Source organism: Cornus florida, unplaced genomic scaffold (assembly GCF_030987335.1).
Source record: "Cornus florida cultivar Cherokee Brave unplaced genomic scaffold, ASM3098733v1 CherokeeBrave_3.0.0_Hap2_Chr03, whole genome shotgun sequence".
In the NCBI taxonomy this organism is placed as follows: domain Eukaryota; kingdom Viridiplantae; phylum Streptophyta; class Magnoliopsida; order Cornales; family Cornaceae; genus Cornus; species Cornus florida.
The window spans coordinates 41,282,379-41,299,061 of record NW_026775573.1 but is presented as its reverse complement, the minus strand read 5'-3'; the positions used below and the strand labels follow the sequence as shown (position 1 = coordinate 41,299,061).

At 37.5% G+C, this 16,683-nt stretch overlaps 1 protein-coding gene across 3 annotated transcripts; it reads left to right on the top strand.

Annotated features, from left to right (window-relative positions):
• Nucleotides 1-55: 55 nt before the first annotated feature.
• Nucleotides 56-15,137, top strand: LOC132300354 (cytochrome b-c1 complex subunit 6-1, mitochondrial). Of its 3 annotated transcripts, XM_059797386.1 has the most exons (7): nt 56-282; nt 367-479; nt 636-679; nt 5,006-5,090; nt 11,662-11,703; nt 14,616-14,705; nt 14,835-15,137. In XM_059797386.1, coding segments are annotated over exons 3-7 (252 nt in total). In that variant the 5' UTR covers nt 56-282; nt 367-479; nt 636-677; the 3' UTR covers nt 14,868-15,137. The 3 variants fall into 3 exon arrangements, with proteins under 3 accessions (XP_059653369.1, XP_059653368.1, XP_059653370.1); XM_059797385.1 differs by lacking the exon at nt 367-479 and having other exon boundaries at nt 58-282; XM_059797387.1 differs by lacking the exons at nt 367-479; nt 11,662-11,703 and having other exon boundaries at nt 87-282.
• The last annotated feature ends 1,546 nt before the right edge of the window (nt 15,138-16,683 follow it).

The following is a 16,683-nucleotide window of genomic DNA, read 5'->3' as shown; positions in this document are numbered from 1 at the left end:
ACTTAAATTTGGGAGGAAGGGAGTATTATTTTGTGAAAAATGCACAAACAAAGTAAGTACCTCAATTGAAGGCAGGAACCATCTGGGGCCAACATAGTCGAACCGAGGCGCACCCCACTGGTCCTCTAATACCGTATTCGAGAGTCGAGACGGCCACTAGGTGCATCCTACGCACCCGGCGCAAGCTAAAAACGATACCAATATCTCCCACCTGGAATTTAAGTCGCCATTCATTATTTCCTCACTGTTTGTAGATTCTGATTGCGGCTTAAACCCCAAAAGGTACTCTCGTAATCTCATTGATCTTTCCCATTTTCTTTATATTCTCAAAAAATTATAATCATCTGTTTCACTTTTATTGGACAGATCTATCTTTCAATTCATCAATTTGCTCATCTTCAAATGATGATTGTCTAACATATATGTACTTGCGTGTATATGTAATTTTGCATATTTCAAGATCTATAGTCTTGAAATAGGTTAGTTTTCTATTGATTGTCTATAATCTGGGACTTTGATTATATTTGTAGTCTATTCTTATTGTTATCATCATCATTATCAATTTATCATTTTTGTTCCATTTGAATAGAGGTAGGGTTTGGGTTGTGAGTTCATGATTGATTATATGTGTGCAGGTGACCTTGGAAAGCTTGGCTGCACTATTTGCGTGAATTGCAATGTGGGTATTATGTTCTTGTCTATTAGTTTAATCATGAAGTACATATTTACATTTTCGGTCTCATTAGCATGAAAGATTATTGTTTGTCTCCCTTTTTCGTTTAAAGTTCTCTCCTGCATTATAAGGAGGAACTTTCTCCTCACAGCCGACGAGGCATGATATCATTGGACTATCTTAGTAGGCTTTGTGTAGTTTTGACCCACCAAAAACTGTAGGTTATTTTTCTTCCATTTTCTATTTATTTTTAATATTATAAAAGAAGACAGTTATCCAATGATATCATGTCACGTCAGCTGTAAGAAGGAAGTTCATCCTTATAGGATAGGAGGGAAGTATTATACTCTTTGATAAGCTCCTATGTTGTGCAAAGGTCTTTAACTTATTAAACATAGAAAATTCCCTATTCGTTATAGCTAAGGATTGTCATGAAAACACATAGGATGAAGTCGATAGGAAGACTTCCTTTGTAAAGCTTCCACCATGACTCTTGGTCGGTACTACTTTTTCATTCCCATAGTTTCACTCTAATCATTGATTAATTTGAAAATGGTTAATGGACCAGGACTCTTCACCTGAGATATCATTGATAATCATTTGAGAGGTGAATATACCAGATTCTTAAATATTTTACTAAATAATGTTATGTTGCTTTGCAGTTTGAGTGATTGCTTTTTTTTTTGCTGTTCCTTTAGATGAGTGTTGCCTTAGATGGAGCAAAATAAAGAGATAGGATTCGTGTAGCCGACCCCATGTAGTTGGGAAAAGGCTTTGTTGGGTTGAATTGAGCTGTTCCTTCAGAATTTCCAAGTTTTGTCAGGACGATATATGAAATCGAGGTTCCATCACAAGAGAAGTAATTGTAAATTCAACAAGAGCCAATGTAGTTATCAAAAAAAGAAGAGAGAGACTATGTAGGAATATAGAATTTCTAATTATGTATGAATTCAATATTGAAGGATATTGCTACTAAATGCAATATGCTCCAATCCTCTTAATTGATAGGTGGAGACTGGGGCTACATGGCCATTTTTTAATACAGAGAACACCAAATGGGTCTCAACGACTCATTATGGATCTTATGCTTGGCCATTCAAGTTTATGACATAGATCACTAGCTATTATTAAGTGGAATATCCTGTTAGTCCTAAAGGGAGGTGGGTAGTTTACATCCTAGTTGGAATATGGACATGTGCACAATTTATTTAAAATGTTTATGTTTGTACACTGTTATTAAAATTTTGAAAGCCATCCCGTTTTGTTCAGTTCTTTAACAAAATCTTGGATTGTTTCATGTCAAGGGGCTGTAATTCAAGCACATATAACTTATGAAGTAGGCAAGAGTTATAACTTAAGAGATCAATTATAATGCTAATGGAGGGACATTTTGTTTAGGTCATTAGGGCTTAATATTGGTAAATTTCGTTTGAAAAAAAAATCAGAATTTGTATTTACTTTTTGTTTAATTTTTGAATATTAGTTAAATTTGTTTAGAGTTACAATGTCCCTTATCCTTCATGGACTTCAAAAACAAAGATTCTGTTAAGGGTAAAAAGGTTCACTTCTTGAATTTCTAACTCACCAATTAGGATTGCTTATTGTTTTTTTTATTGTCCTACATCATGATTGCATTAGACGTGTTTTAGAATGCATTTGAACTGGTTTACGTTGAAAAACTAGGATTTTAAGTCTACAGGGAAGTTGGATTGACCGGCCCTTACTGCCTAAGTTCGATTTATCAAAATTGAACCAAGGGTGGGGTAATTGAATTGTGTGGGACTTGGTTTCCTAATCTGCTTTTGACTCTAAAACCCTAATTATTTTAATATAAAACATATACATACATGTTTTGGGTTCTCAAGTTAGAGCATCTCCAACCATTGTGTATATTTTTTTATGTAAATCTGATGTGTAGTAATATATTTACACAAAAAATTTGAATTATTTATTTTTAGCCCCAGCGGTTGTTTTATACCTTTTGTGTAAAAAATATATCCTCCAATAACAACCAACCAATGGCATACCTGGACCTCACATAATTTTTACAAACCTACTTAATATAGGGTTGATTCGTTAATAGAATGATAAAGAGGGAGGAGAAAGGAAATATGCTGATGTAGCTGTGTAAAAATGTAGTGTAAAATACACAACAATTTTACACATTTGTGTATCTTAACAGACTGTTGGAGATAAAAAAAATTTACACATCATACGTGGCAGTGTATATTTTACACAAAAGAGTGTTTTAACAGACTACTGGAGATGTTCTTAATATATAGAAAATACATACATATACATGGAGTATCTAGAGAGTTATATAGCCAATTGGAGAGTAGATATTTTCCTTCTCGTCATCTAGCATATTGTATCGGCCCTACTCAAGAGCTCGTAAGCATCAACCTCGACTTTACCTATTGGAACACAAACAATGACCGAGGGTGCTGAATGCAAACAGAAGGTGATTGTTTGTTTCCCTGTTTGTGCACACATGTAATTTCAAATTGTAAAAAACGTGCATGGACTTGCCAACTTATCTAGAGTTGATATCTTCTCCATATAGCTGTTCAGGTATAAGAAGCCAAGTTAGAGGAAACTCTGGTGTGCCAAATACCCCTCCAAGGGAACCTTGCTACTCTCTCTCCCCTTCCTTCACAGAGCATGTTATAGTAAGATCTTATCTTGAACCTTTCACTCTCTTTGAGTTTTTCCATCTAATGGCATGCTTTCTACCACTATGGAGCGAAAAACCATGAAGTAGAGAAAAAAGATGATTCCACTGTGTAATGTCATTCAACATCTCAAAAGCACTCCACCGTCTATAATATTTACTCTATATCTATGTAAATCTGGGATCTTTTTCATCTACGATTCATTGCCACATGAAGAATGACCAAAACTCACTCTTTGCTCATTTCTCACAAGAAAAGTAAAATATTCTGAAAGCCAAAATCATGGTACCATGTTGAAGTGCTATAATGGAAAAGGAGAGATGATGTTTTGGATTCAAATCTTTACCATTGACCAAAAAGTTGCGTGTTTGAAATTCCTCCCATCCGTTTTTAATACAACTCGATGGCCTACGCCAGTATGTTTTCCTCACCTCTGTTGAAGTTTAATTCACCTGAGATACTTATCAAAAAACAAAAACAAAAAAAAGTTTAATTTACCTGAGATAGCCATATCTTTCTTCTGCTTTCTTTCTCTAAAAGCTGCCTTTATCCATTGTCAGTCAGCATAACTACTTTTTCATCAATACTTGGTTGAATCGTCGCTTCTTGATGCCTTTTCTCTCACCCTCTTGGAGTGCACACTACCTCCCAATTCACCAAGTTATATGTAGTTATCAAAGGCGTAAGGCGAACCCAAGGTTTGAGCTTAACAGAAGTAAGGGCATATGCTGGATAGAGCATTCAGTCAAATAATATGGCAAATTTGCAGTTGTAAAAGTTACGCAATCATCTAATTATTAAATAAATAAAAAATATGCGCGCGGGCATTTGTTGGGATGAGTTTAAGAAAAAGAAAAAGTGGTATTTGCATGCCCCAAAGGACTCTCACTCCACTAAACTTTTTTAAATAATTTTTTTTTTTGGACAAGTACTTAACTTTTTTAAATAATGGAACACAGATTTTTTTTTGGGATAATTGTTGACCGAGAGAATACTTTAAGAGATAATTGTGTTATTCCATCATTTATTATTATTTTTATTTATTTTAATCTTTTTTTTTTAAGCAAGTGGAGTATGACAAGGCGATATTTTTGTGGAGTACAAACATAATTTAGCAATGAAAAATGAGTTTGGCAGTGGAGATGGAACACATGACAATTCAGTAGACTACAATGTTAACCAAAGATTTTTTTGCCGTTCTTGTCAGGAAATGGAGAACCCCGTTGTTTTGAGAGGTGACCCTGTGGTTAGGTTTGGTTATATAGTTGGGTAGCACATAGCATCTCAGGGGTGTGCCATGTAAGGTTGCTTTTCTGGAGATGCATGACTCAATGAGGTCAAATAGCATAGAATTTATTTTCCAGAACGGAAACTCACCTATCGAAAAACAAGTTTGAACCACCTCCGTTACCTGGATCCACTTGCTACCGAGCATAAAAATGTTCCAGGCATTGCTCATCTGCAAATCTGGAACTTTAAACATCATCTAATTTATTTTTTTTCCCTTCCTGTGTAAATTTGGCTCTTTAATGTATGAATATTTAGATGACTTGCTTACAGTTATAATGTTTTTTTTTTTTTTAATTAACTTCTCTTTCAATGCACATCTTTTGTATTTCTCATTTGTTAACCTTTTTTTATTTTCATTTTTTTAACTTAGGGCGGATGAGGAAGCTGTTGATCCAAAGAAGCTACTTGAAGAGGCTTGCAAGCCAAAATGTGTGAAACAGTTATTAGAGTATCAGGTACTTTTTCTAGCACACCAGAAATTGGAGTTTTACATTTCCGAAGTTAATATATATGAATTTCTGCTTCACCATCCTGGATGTTTTTGTTAAAGTGCAAATGTTTCATGATTTAATTCTTATAGCTAAATAAAATATTGTTTCGGCATCTTCTGGATACAGTAGTATGCTTGGAAAATTGTGTTTCACATTGCAGCTGATTTCTGAACATGCATGTGAATGGCGCCATATTCTCGCATTATAGTATACACCAAAACGAAATTGTAGTTTAGGTCATCAATGGATATTCTAGACTGCTTGAATGCTCCAGGCAAGCATTAAGAGAGGCAATCCTTTTTGTAGGTGGCGAGACTGCCTTGTATCCCCCCTTCTGATGAGGTCAAAAGAATGTCGACAGGAAGGGGTTTTATGCTTCGAGTAGATGACTGGAACACTGCACTGAGACAAGTGACTTTGCAAACTTGCCTAGTTGGGAGATATTATAGAGCTGTGGAAGCCTTGAACTGTTTTTTTTTTTTTTTTTTGAGAAATGAATTCATAAAAGGCGCTCAAGAGGGGAGCACTCCCAAAGGATTACAAAAGATGCCTAAGGCGATGCTATAATTTCAAGCTATCCACAAAATCCAAAATATGCCCCAAAGATTTACAATTTGCCCCATTAACCCAAAAGAACAAAGTAGAAAGAGTATTGTATTTTAGAGACAAAATAGGGGACTCCTCTCCATCAAAGAATCTCCTAATCCTCTCACGCCACAAGCCCCCACCAAAGAAAAATGTATTTGATTGGGGAGTGGGCTTTGAGAAATTGGAAGGTATCGAGTGGGGGGAGGTTTACAACCTTGCTAGACTCCCAAATACTGAGCAAAATAAAAAATAAATAAAAACCTTGCTGGACTCTTTCACTCTGTTTAGATTGCCATATGGGAAGGAAAGGGTCGAGGGTTTTGAAAGAGAGAGAGAGGTTGTGGGGGGATGCAATGCTTCTTCTTGACGTCTGGTACTTCAGAGTAGGTTGCTCTGGTTTGTTGAGGAAAAGCAAGGACAGAATAATCTCACTTTATGGTTTGCCTCTGCATCTCTGGTGTTAGAAGCTCTTTGGAGCCATCAGAGATCTTTGTGGGGGATTTCGAAACGTCGAGGTAATGAGACGGTAGACAGTGAGAAAATCGCCGTGACGGTCTCTGATGAAGGAGAAATACTGCTGTTTTTCCTGGTTGAATATGACAAGGTGGCGTAATAGTCGCACTAATGGAAGATCACTCTTGATCTTGTTCTGAAGAATGATTCTTTAATCAGGAGAGATGAAAAGAGGCTCATAATGGAGTGGTGGGGCAACACGATAAGGCCACTAGAAAGTGAAAACATCAAGGTAAGGTCGAGAACCAGGCCAAAGTTGCAGAAGAAGGGGAATAAGGGAGGTCAGGGATGTCTAGGAGGTCATGCGAGGGAGGCGTGTGGGAGAGGAGGGTAGGCAAGAACTACACGTGTTAATGCCGGGTGCAATATCATTCTGGGTGGAAGACAGCTAGTGGGCTATGTGGCGGAAGCAGTGTGAGGGTAGGTGATGGACGGTCATGTGAGGTACAGACCTGGTTTTTGAACTTTAATGAGAAGATTTTTGGTCAAAGAAGAAATGTCCAACTCATTCTAATAAGTTTGGGACTGGGCTAAAGACTGGTGTTATGCAAAAAGGCCCAAACCAATCGCTTAACTCACGTGGGAATGGGTTGGACTTGGAGGGTAGAACCGTAGAAGGGGAGTGATGGCCCAGAAAAGAACAGTGACTTTAGGCCCGCAGAATGAGTCAAGAGTTACAATGCCTGGGCTAAAGTTTAATGGCCCAAGTGTCGAGTCCATGCAGCATGTGTACTCAAATCCAAGAAGAAAAGGGGCAGGCCAGGCCAGGCCCAAGCTACGGGTAACCATAAAAGATCGAAGAGAGGGGTTGGGAACTTGGGTTAAACTGTGGGGGCTGGCTGGGCAAAGAAGGCCTAAGCATAGTGAGCTGAAAGGGTTGTGTTAAGCCCAATCGAGTTGATTTGATTAGGGCCGACGGTGGACTAGGGCTGAAAAACAAAGTGGGCAATTAAAACTAGGCCAGTGGCCTCTACTTGGGTAGTTGCAGGGATAATATGAGGATGGTGGGCAGCCGGGACACTGAACAATCTATGGAAGTGCATTACTCAGGATGTGGAGATCCAGCCAAACAAGGAGATCGGGGGTTTGGAGCTATGCATCGGAAGAGGTATTCAGCGGCAACCTTCTTGGCCGAAATGAAACTGTACGGTGGAGCTGAATTTTTAGTAAGGGGTGGGGATGACATTGAGTCCACTGTTGCAATAGATTTTGACAATGGTTTTGCCTCTTCTAGTGACGAGGCTGAGGAGTAGTTGTCGAACGACCCTGTGGAACTTAATCAAGCTATGGTGGTTTGGAGAGGGGACACAATTATTATCATGGACAAAACAAGAAACATAAAGTAAGTTTGCTGTTAAATGTGGCACATGTAAAGTATCTTTTAACTTAAAATTAGGAGGAGTAGAAATATACAAATCACCAATGGAACGTATAGGTTAGGTATTACCATTTGCGACGACAACTTGATTGTAACTAGTATATGCTTGTCAGTTCACCTTGTGTGAGTTATCAGGTGTCATGTGATTGGTAGCACCAGAATTTGAAAACCATGTGGAATCTGATTGAGAGGAGAAACTCGTGGCAGAGAATGTTGCAGGAAGATCATCAGATCATTGTGCATAGTTGTAGCGTTGACGGCATGTGAGTGCACCATGACCTACCTTGCTGCAAGTCTAGGAAATAAAAGGTGAATTGGTGTTGGAGTTTTGAGAGTAGGTTGCAGGTCTGTTACCACGACCACGATAAGCGCCTCTATGAGTGCCATGATTGTGAGAGGAGTTATGCTGATTGTTATGAGAGTAATGCTAATTGTTACGCCCTCTTTCTCGATTGGAAGAATTTCCATGATTACGGTTGCTAGACACGAAGAGAGCAGTAGTTTTACGATCTGGATTTGATTTATGATAGATTTTCAATCGTTTCTCACGATTAAGAAGCATGTTGTAAAGTTCTTCAAATAATAGAGAAATAGACGTAGTCTGAACAGAATTGACTATAACATCACAATTAAGATCGAGTGTCAAGGACACAACCAATCAAATCCCTATCGGTCATTGGCTGTTAAATAAAAGAAAGCTCATCTGAGAGCATTTTGATACGATCCATATATTCAGCGATTGAAGAAGATCCTTTGTAAATATTGGAAGGTTCATGCTTGATCTGATAAAACCTAGCATTTGTCTGAGACATGTAGGCACGATCTAAGGCTGCCCATGTATCATAGGAAGTCCTGTAACCCATATCCTGTGCAAGTACTTGAGGAGTTAACGTAACATGTAACCAGCTAAGAAGAATATGATCTTTCTTCTTCCATTCAAGGTATTTTCGATTTGGAGCCACTACAGAATTTTCAGAGATAGTGGTTGGTGGAGTTGTGATTGTGCCATCAACCATACTTAACATCTCAATCCCTTAAAGAATAGGGAGGAGTTGGCTCTTCTTCGACAAATAATTTGATCTATCAAGCTTGATAGATACTTGTGCCAAGTTTGGGATTCCTAGAATAGGTGATGGAAGAGAGGGAAGTGATAGAGGTGAAGCATGGGTTGAAGTGGAGGAGGTTGAATCGGTGGCTGTGAGATCAAATTGTGGTAGAAAGCAGAGAGGAATTGTGAGATAAAAAAAAAAAAACCCAGGTATTTTAGGCTCTGATACCAAGTGAAAAACTAAGAATAGGTGAAAGAAGAAGATAATTAGTTGGGAAATTTTTACCACACTGAAATGATGGTGTCCTATTATGTATTTATAGTTACAACAATAAGAGATAGATGGAAAGATTCTCTCAACAAACTTATCTATACAACAATAAGAGAGAGATGGAGAGATTCTCTCAACAAACCTATCCGAGATTCTCTCAACAAACCTATCTGGATTTCCCTTTGATCTGATTTTTTGGTTGATCCAATATATCATTAGCTAATCTCTTAACAATATTAATATATTATGGGTTAATTGGTTACCAGTTGTAACCCACTAACCCATACCTCCCTTAGATAGTTTTTAATTTTTATTTTTAGAGAGGAGCATAAAAAGTTGGCCCTCCTAGACTCTAGGGGCATAGGTATCAATGTATCATTATATAATAGATATAGTTGCATAGGTAATAACAATGTACTGAATATTTTATATATTATTACATTACTTTACTTTTACTTTTAGCCCTGTGCACTTTCTTTCTCTCCTCTTCTAACTCTTCTTCTGTTCTTTGTAAATCAGTGGCTCGTCTTCTAACTCTTTCTTCTCTTCTCTGTAAATCAATTGTAATGGCCCAGAAAAAGAGAGCATCCAAGAAAGAGTGGAAACCTACCACAAATATCTTTATAAGGTCTTGAAGCAGGTCCATCCTGACCTGTGCATTTCAAAGCAAGCCATGAGCATTACGAATAGCTTCTTGAATTACATTTTTGCAATGCTTGCTCGGGCGACCTCTACTCTTGTAGAAGTAACAAAAAGGCCACCATGACTACAAGAGATCCAATTTGTTGTGAGATTGGTGCTTTCCGTTGAGCTGGCCAAGCATGCCATGTCTGAAGGGATGGAGGCGGTCAGTGAGTTTTATAAGCCTAAATATGGCCTTTGGACTCTTTTTTCATTTTTTGGTGGCTGGGTTTAGGTTCTTTTTGAGATGATGGAGGCACTGGTTCCTGTAATTTACTTAAACTTCACATCATCTTATGGATCAAATCATGTAAAGGTTCTTAGCCTACCAACACGTAGAGGTGGAAACAGAACTTGGTGCTGCAATTACTGCAACAAAAAGTTGCAGGATCATATTCAAAAGTCAAAGGTCATTTTTTGAAGATTCCTAATCAAGGGGTTGAAGCTTGCAAGTCTATAAGTAATGATGTATTTCAAGCATTAAAGAAGGAACATGATCAATCTGAAAGTAAAAAGGCTCAAGAAGAATTGAATGTGAGAAAGATGGAAGATTATTTGTCCTTGCCTGAAGAATCAGACTTGTTGCAATGCAAAAAAAGAAGGGCATCAACCCCAGAAGCTTTGGAAAATGCGTTTAATGTAGCACAAATAGATATAGCAGATAAGCAGGCTACTCGCATGTTCTATGCGTTTGCCTTATCCTTCAACTTCACAAGGTGCCCTCACTCCAGAAAATATTCACTCACATTAGCCAACAATGAGTTATTTGGCTATACTCCTCCAACGTTCGATAGATTACGAACAACATTGCTAGCCCAAGAGTAGGCATATGTGAATTGGAAGCTCCAGCCGATAAAAGATACTTGGAAAAAGAAAGGCATGTCCCTTTGTTCTGATGGGTGGTCGGATAGACAAAGAAGACTCAAGTGTTCTTTGTGTTTCAGATCAGAGAATATATGGTGGCAAGATAAAATTGGTGCAGGCTGGAGCAAGATAAAAATAGTGCAGGTTAGAGCAAGATAAAAATGGTGGCATGTAAGAAAGAAGAGAGAGAAAGAGAGAGAGAGAGAGAGAGAGAACTGAAAATGGTGGCACGAGATACACGGCACCACACTTGCACCACAGAACTAAAAATGGTGGCATGAGATATTGCTTTAAGCCACAAAATTTGCTTTGAGTACTTTTTTTTTTTCTCACCTAACCTGATGAAGCCATCACCCATTTAATGTGATAGACTCCAAACATCCTTTCATTGCTTGTAATATTAAGTGAGCAATGTTGATTTACTCTTGAACAACTTTCCTTGCTATATGTGAAGTTTAGGCAAGTAAATTACAAGCCAACCAGTGCCTCCACCATCTCAAAAAGAATCTAAACCCAACCACCATCTCCACAAAATTTGCTTCGAGTATTTTTTTTTTTTCGTTTTTTTGCATTGCAACAAGTCTGATCCTTCAGGCAAGGACAAATAATCTTCCTTCTTTCTCACATTCAATTCTTCTTGAGCCTTTTTGCTTTCAAATTAATCATGTTCCTTCTTTAATGCTTGAAATACATCATTACTTATAGACTTGCAAGCTTCAACCCCTTGATTAGGAATCTGCAAAAAATGACCTTTGGCTTTTGAATATGATCCTGTAACTTTTTGTTGCAATAATTGCAGCACCAAGTTCTGTTTCCACCTCCACGTGTTGGTAGGCTAAGAACCTTTACATGATTTCATCCATAAGATGATGTGAAGTTTAAGCAAGTAAATTACAGGAACCATTGCCTCCACCATCTCAAAAAGAACCTAAACCCAACCACCAAAAAATGAAAAAAGAGCCCAAAGGCCATATTTAGGCTTATAAAACTCACTGACCGCCTTCATCCCTTCAGACATAGCATGCTTGGCCAGCTCACTGGAAAGCACCAATCTCACGGTAAATTGGATCTCTTGTAGTCATGGTGGCCTTTTTGTTACTTCTACAAGAGTAGAGGCCTCCCAAGCAGGCCTCGCAAAAATGTCGTTCAAGAAGCTGTTTGTTATGCTCATGGCTTGCTTTGAAATGCGCAGGTCAAGATGGACATGTGTCAAGACCATATAAAGATATTTCTGGTAGGTTTTCACTTTTTTCTTGGTTGCTCTTTTTTTCTGAGCCATTACAACTGATTTACAAATAAGAGAAGAAAGAGTTATAAGACGAGCCACTAATTTACTAAGAACAGAATAGGAGAAAAAGAAAGTACACAGGGCTAAAAGTAAAGTAGTGTAGTAATATATAAAATATTCAGTACATTGTTTTGAACTATGCAAGTATATTGTTATATAACGTTACCTATGCCCCTAGAGTCTAGGAGGGCCAGCTTTTTATGCTTCTCTCTAAACATAAAAATAAAAAACTACGGGAGGTATGGGCTACAGCTGGTAACCCACCAACCCATAATATATTACTACCTATCTATATATATATATATAAGACTATATGAATACTAATTTAATAATATAGTAATTCTTTGTTTGTGTCCCTTCCTTACCTTTTCCCAATGACTGCTGGAAATTAAAGAGTTAATAGGGTTTACGTGCACGCATGGAAAAGGGGTAAAAAAGTATAATGTTAAAAACGTGTGAATCACTCCAAAGTGGGAGACTTCTATGCAAAAAATGCGTGAATCTAGTCGTCTTCTTTCACGGACCACAGATGCTCCTTCGTAGTCAACGGCGAAACCAGTAACCACCATTACTAACCAACTGAAACACTTCTTCTTTAACGGCTGTGTCCGATCTGTACAGTGCAAGGTCCGACGCATATTCCGTGTCCGTGTCATGTCGTGTCGACACAGACACCCTTGCCAGTTCTGTCGAGTCCAAGTAACAGTGCAATTGTCAAAGAATTTATTTGAGTCTTGAAGCTTCTTGGTGAGATTAAGGTATATTGCTTTATAATCACATGTGGATTTCCGCCTTCATGGAGCTTTCAGACTCTAAAAGTTAGTTGAATTCTTATGCTTCTATTGTTATCTTTAAAGTAAAAGTAGGTATCTCTTGACAAAGGTATAAGGTGTTTTGGTCATTTTCAGAAATTGTGGTTATCTCACGGGGAAGCGAGGCATGACAGGGAGTTGACGCGTATTGGAGATATGAAATTAAATTTATTGGAGGTTAAGGTTTAGACCTAGAATTATTTTGAAACATAAAGGCTTAGGAAATGAATTTACTGGAATTTAACTCCATTGAGTGAAGAGAAGTAACTATGTTTTACCAGTTGAATTGTGAACTATAAGGAGATGTTGATTTCTAAGTTGAGCGTTAAAGTGTAGTTTACAATCGGTCATCTCATTTTTTATAAAAGCTTAATATATAGTGATGTTTTGCTGATTCTTGTCATAAACGGAGCATAATATGGAACAAAGATTTTAGGAATTAAAAAGTTTTGAGTTCTTTGAGGAAATTGAAGTTCTTGCTAGTGAGATCTTTGCTAGGGGCATCAATAATTTAAATAGATTCCTATTTAGAATTTTTGGGTGATATGTTTCTCGTTTGTTGTTTGTTTTTAGCTTTGGTGTACTTCCCGTGTACATTAGCAGCTCCACCTGTTTCCTGCACCTCCTTTAATGATACTTATCAAAAAGATTTTAGTGATTATTAGAAAATAGACATACATTTGGGGGAGAGGACATAGTATAAGGTAAACTACAAATAGACACAAGCGAACAATTATTAATTAAAGCCAACTCTGACAGTTTTGCAATTGTAACAGAGCCTAGAAGTACAATCTTTTTATTTGGGTAGTTGGCACTGCTTTTGCAGATGGAGGATACATTAAGCTTTTATATTACATTAAATGCAATATCCTCAGTTTCATTTCCTGAGCTTTTATGTTTCTAAATAATTCTAGGTCTTAACCTAAACCTCCAATAAATATAATATCATATCTCCAATACACATAAACCCCAAAGAAACTATTAATTGTTCTCCGAATAGATTCTTAGTTTCTTGTCTGTTCAAATCAGAGGAGGATGGTACTTCATGGGTGTTTTTTGGGGTCTTTGGCTGGTGGAGGATTCAGAGAGGACCATTCCGTGGGAGAAGCTTTGTCTTGCTCGTAGGAGGTGGGGTGTGCCATGGTGTTGGGGGTGGAGTATTCAATGTAGTTAGATCTCCGGCTGAGAGATCCACGGGTGGGAGGTAGTCTCTGGCTGTGAAACTTTTCTTGGAGTTCATTGACTGGGAGGGATTGATTGATTTGCCGATGGAGGGTGCTCTTTATACATGGTCCAGTGGCAGAGAGGTCCCACCTTATCCTGATTGGATTGGTTCTTGATCTCGGGGGACTGGGAGGAAAATTTTCTGGATGCCACTCATAGGAAGGCAAATTGTCCCACCCCGTTTTGGACGGCTTTGGGGCCTTTTAAACTGAGACGAGTAGGGATAGGGGAAAGAAACGAAAAACTGCACAGGGTGGGGCGGGGATGGGGAAACCTTTTATAGGCAAAATGTCCCTATGCCTGCGCCAGTATGAAATGAGTATGAATCTAATACAAATAACAGAGTAACAAAAGAATCAAGATAGGCTAAACAAGAACCCAGAAAAAGGCTAGACAGTATGAATCATTTATGAGTAATCCTCTTCTTGAAACATGTGTTAGATGGATGGATAACAAAAGAGGTATTATGAGTTACATCCCTCCTTTGCTTCTAGTACTTGTACATTTATCTAGGAAGTGCTTAATTTAGAATAATTTCTAGAAGAATTATGTCACTAGAGTTGCATGATACCTGTGTATACTATTTATCAAGCAGATTTTGTTATTGTACAAGCTTTGGTTATTAATTAATTTAGCTTGAAACTTTGAGGTTTACTTGTTTGATGTTGATTGAACCGTGACCGAGCTGCCCATGAATAGTTTGGTTTGTAAAGTCTTTGCTTCTCTCTCTTCCTTCCCCCTCCTCTCGGTCCATGTCCATATTTTTACACATGGATTTAGAGTCTACTATTGTTACTAATGTGATAGCCTTACTGCCTACAGGCATGTGTAAAAAGGATCCAAGGCGATGCAACTGGAAACAAGCACTGCACTGGACAATATTTTGACTACTGGTCTTGTGTTGACAAATGTGTAAGCCTCCTTTCTCACTCTTTTCCCCTCTCTCTCTCTCTCTCTCTAAATAAAAAATTAAATTAATTTTCTTAAGTTTGTTTCGTTGTTGCACTGGATTTGATACCAAAACACCTTGTTGGAATGCAGGTTGCACCAAAGTTGTTTTCAAAACTGAAGTAACGGGGGAATTAAAATCAGCTTCCTCTCAGGCATTGACTATTTTCTTTTCTACAAATGGCCGAGTGCTTTTGAGTTTTTTACTTTGGAAATTGTTAGTCAAAAAAAAAAAAAAATTATGTACCTATTGATGGTAACATAATTTAGTTGAGAGTTGATCATAATTTAGTTAAGAGTTGTTAATAAGAGATTCAAAGTATGAAACAGGAAAATGACTAAGATTTCATCATTGTATTTTGAATGCATAAATCAAGTTCAATTCTAAATTGAAAATCCAACTATACATTGAACATAATTAATTTATATATAAATATAGAATGAGGTGGTTTAGGGCTTGTGCAGTTGTGTGATGTCCCATTTATTTGGGAGTGATTATGTGGGGCATATTTTCTTTTACCTGCAAAATAAAAGTAACTTGCTTTTTCTACTTCTACCAATACAGTAAAAAAAATTACTGTTGCAATTTATATAGAGAGAATTTGTTACCTAATGTGGTTGCTAATGGTTATCAATTTTGTGTTGTAGATATTTTACCCATTTCTTTATTTTAAATAGTTGATTCTCTTCACAGATGTTAACCAGGTAGAGCAGGCTTGATATTGAAATGATGTGGGGACAAATAAATTAGATGGTTATATACCTAAAAATCATTGTTCATGGATCATGGTCAATGGAAATCAGTAAAAGTGATCGATGTTGTCATTTGAATAAAATGATTGCAATTGTTTTAAAATTTGGTAACTGAATTCATAATTTTGCCTGCAATCAAGTGGATGAGGACTTGATGAGAAGATACTTCTTTCTGACAAATGAACTTGATTAATGCATTAGTTCTCTCTCTCTTTCCCTCTCTCTATATATATATGTATATATATATATTTTTTTATTTACATTGTAATCTGAAACATTATTTTCATTTAGTGAAACAATTGGGCTTTCTATCTGAAATATTACAACGGTTATTCTCTTGGATCATCTTATTCGAGTGAAAAAATGAAGATACTAAGTGAACACATATCAAATGCATTGTGAACCAGACTGCCAATAAGTTCATATCATATAAAACTGGCATAAATCATAACATACATAATTAATGGACCTTTTTTTTTCTCTTACTAGAAAGAAACTTGCACCCGGGATGACAATTTGCCCCGCCTGTCTGCCCCGTTTAAACCAGTTTAAGGGTCCATTTATGAGATTTGGGCGGGAACGAGATTGAGGGAGGAAAACTGCATGAGTTCGGGGCAGGGGCAGGGGCAGGGGCAGGGGCAGTTTGGGGTCACCCTGCCCCGCCCATTTAGGCAACTACACACAACCATGTCCTAATTCCTAAATGCCTATCACTATCCAGTCTTCACTTCAGCCCCCAATAGCCAAGGCCCCTCACCTCACAGCATCACATTCCCAAGACCGCCAATGTACTAGCGAGTCTTTCTATCAGTGATTCCTTTTGCACGCTCAGTCCTCTCTCATTCTGTCAAACTCACTAATTTACTAAATGCATCAGTAAAAAGTTTTGAGATTTTGATCTACCTATGTTTCTTTTCAACCTCATTGATCTAGGGCTAAAGTTTTATTTTTTAGACATTTTGGGAAGTTTATCTTTGTGATCTCTCTCTTTTCTTTGTAATTTTCACGAATTTTGTTTGTTACCCAGTTGCTTGTTTATCTTCAAAGACTTTTCATTTGTGATATGTTGTTGATCGAGAAATCGTCTCTATCTTCTCACTAAAAACGTCAAAAGAGAGCAGATCCACTGTGAGGTGTTTGGCGCGGCGAGCTACTCTTTAGCAAAGCCCAGCAAAATTGAACCGGGGTA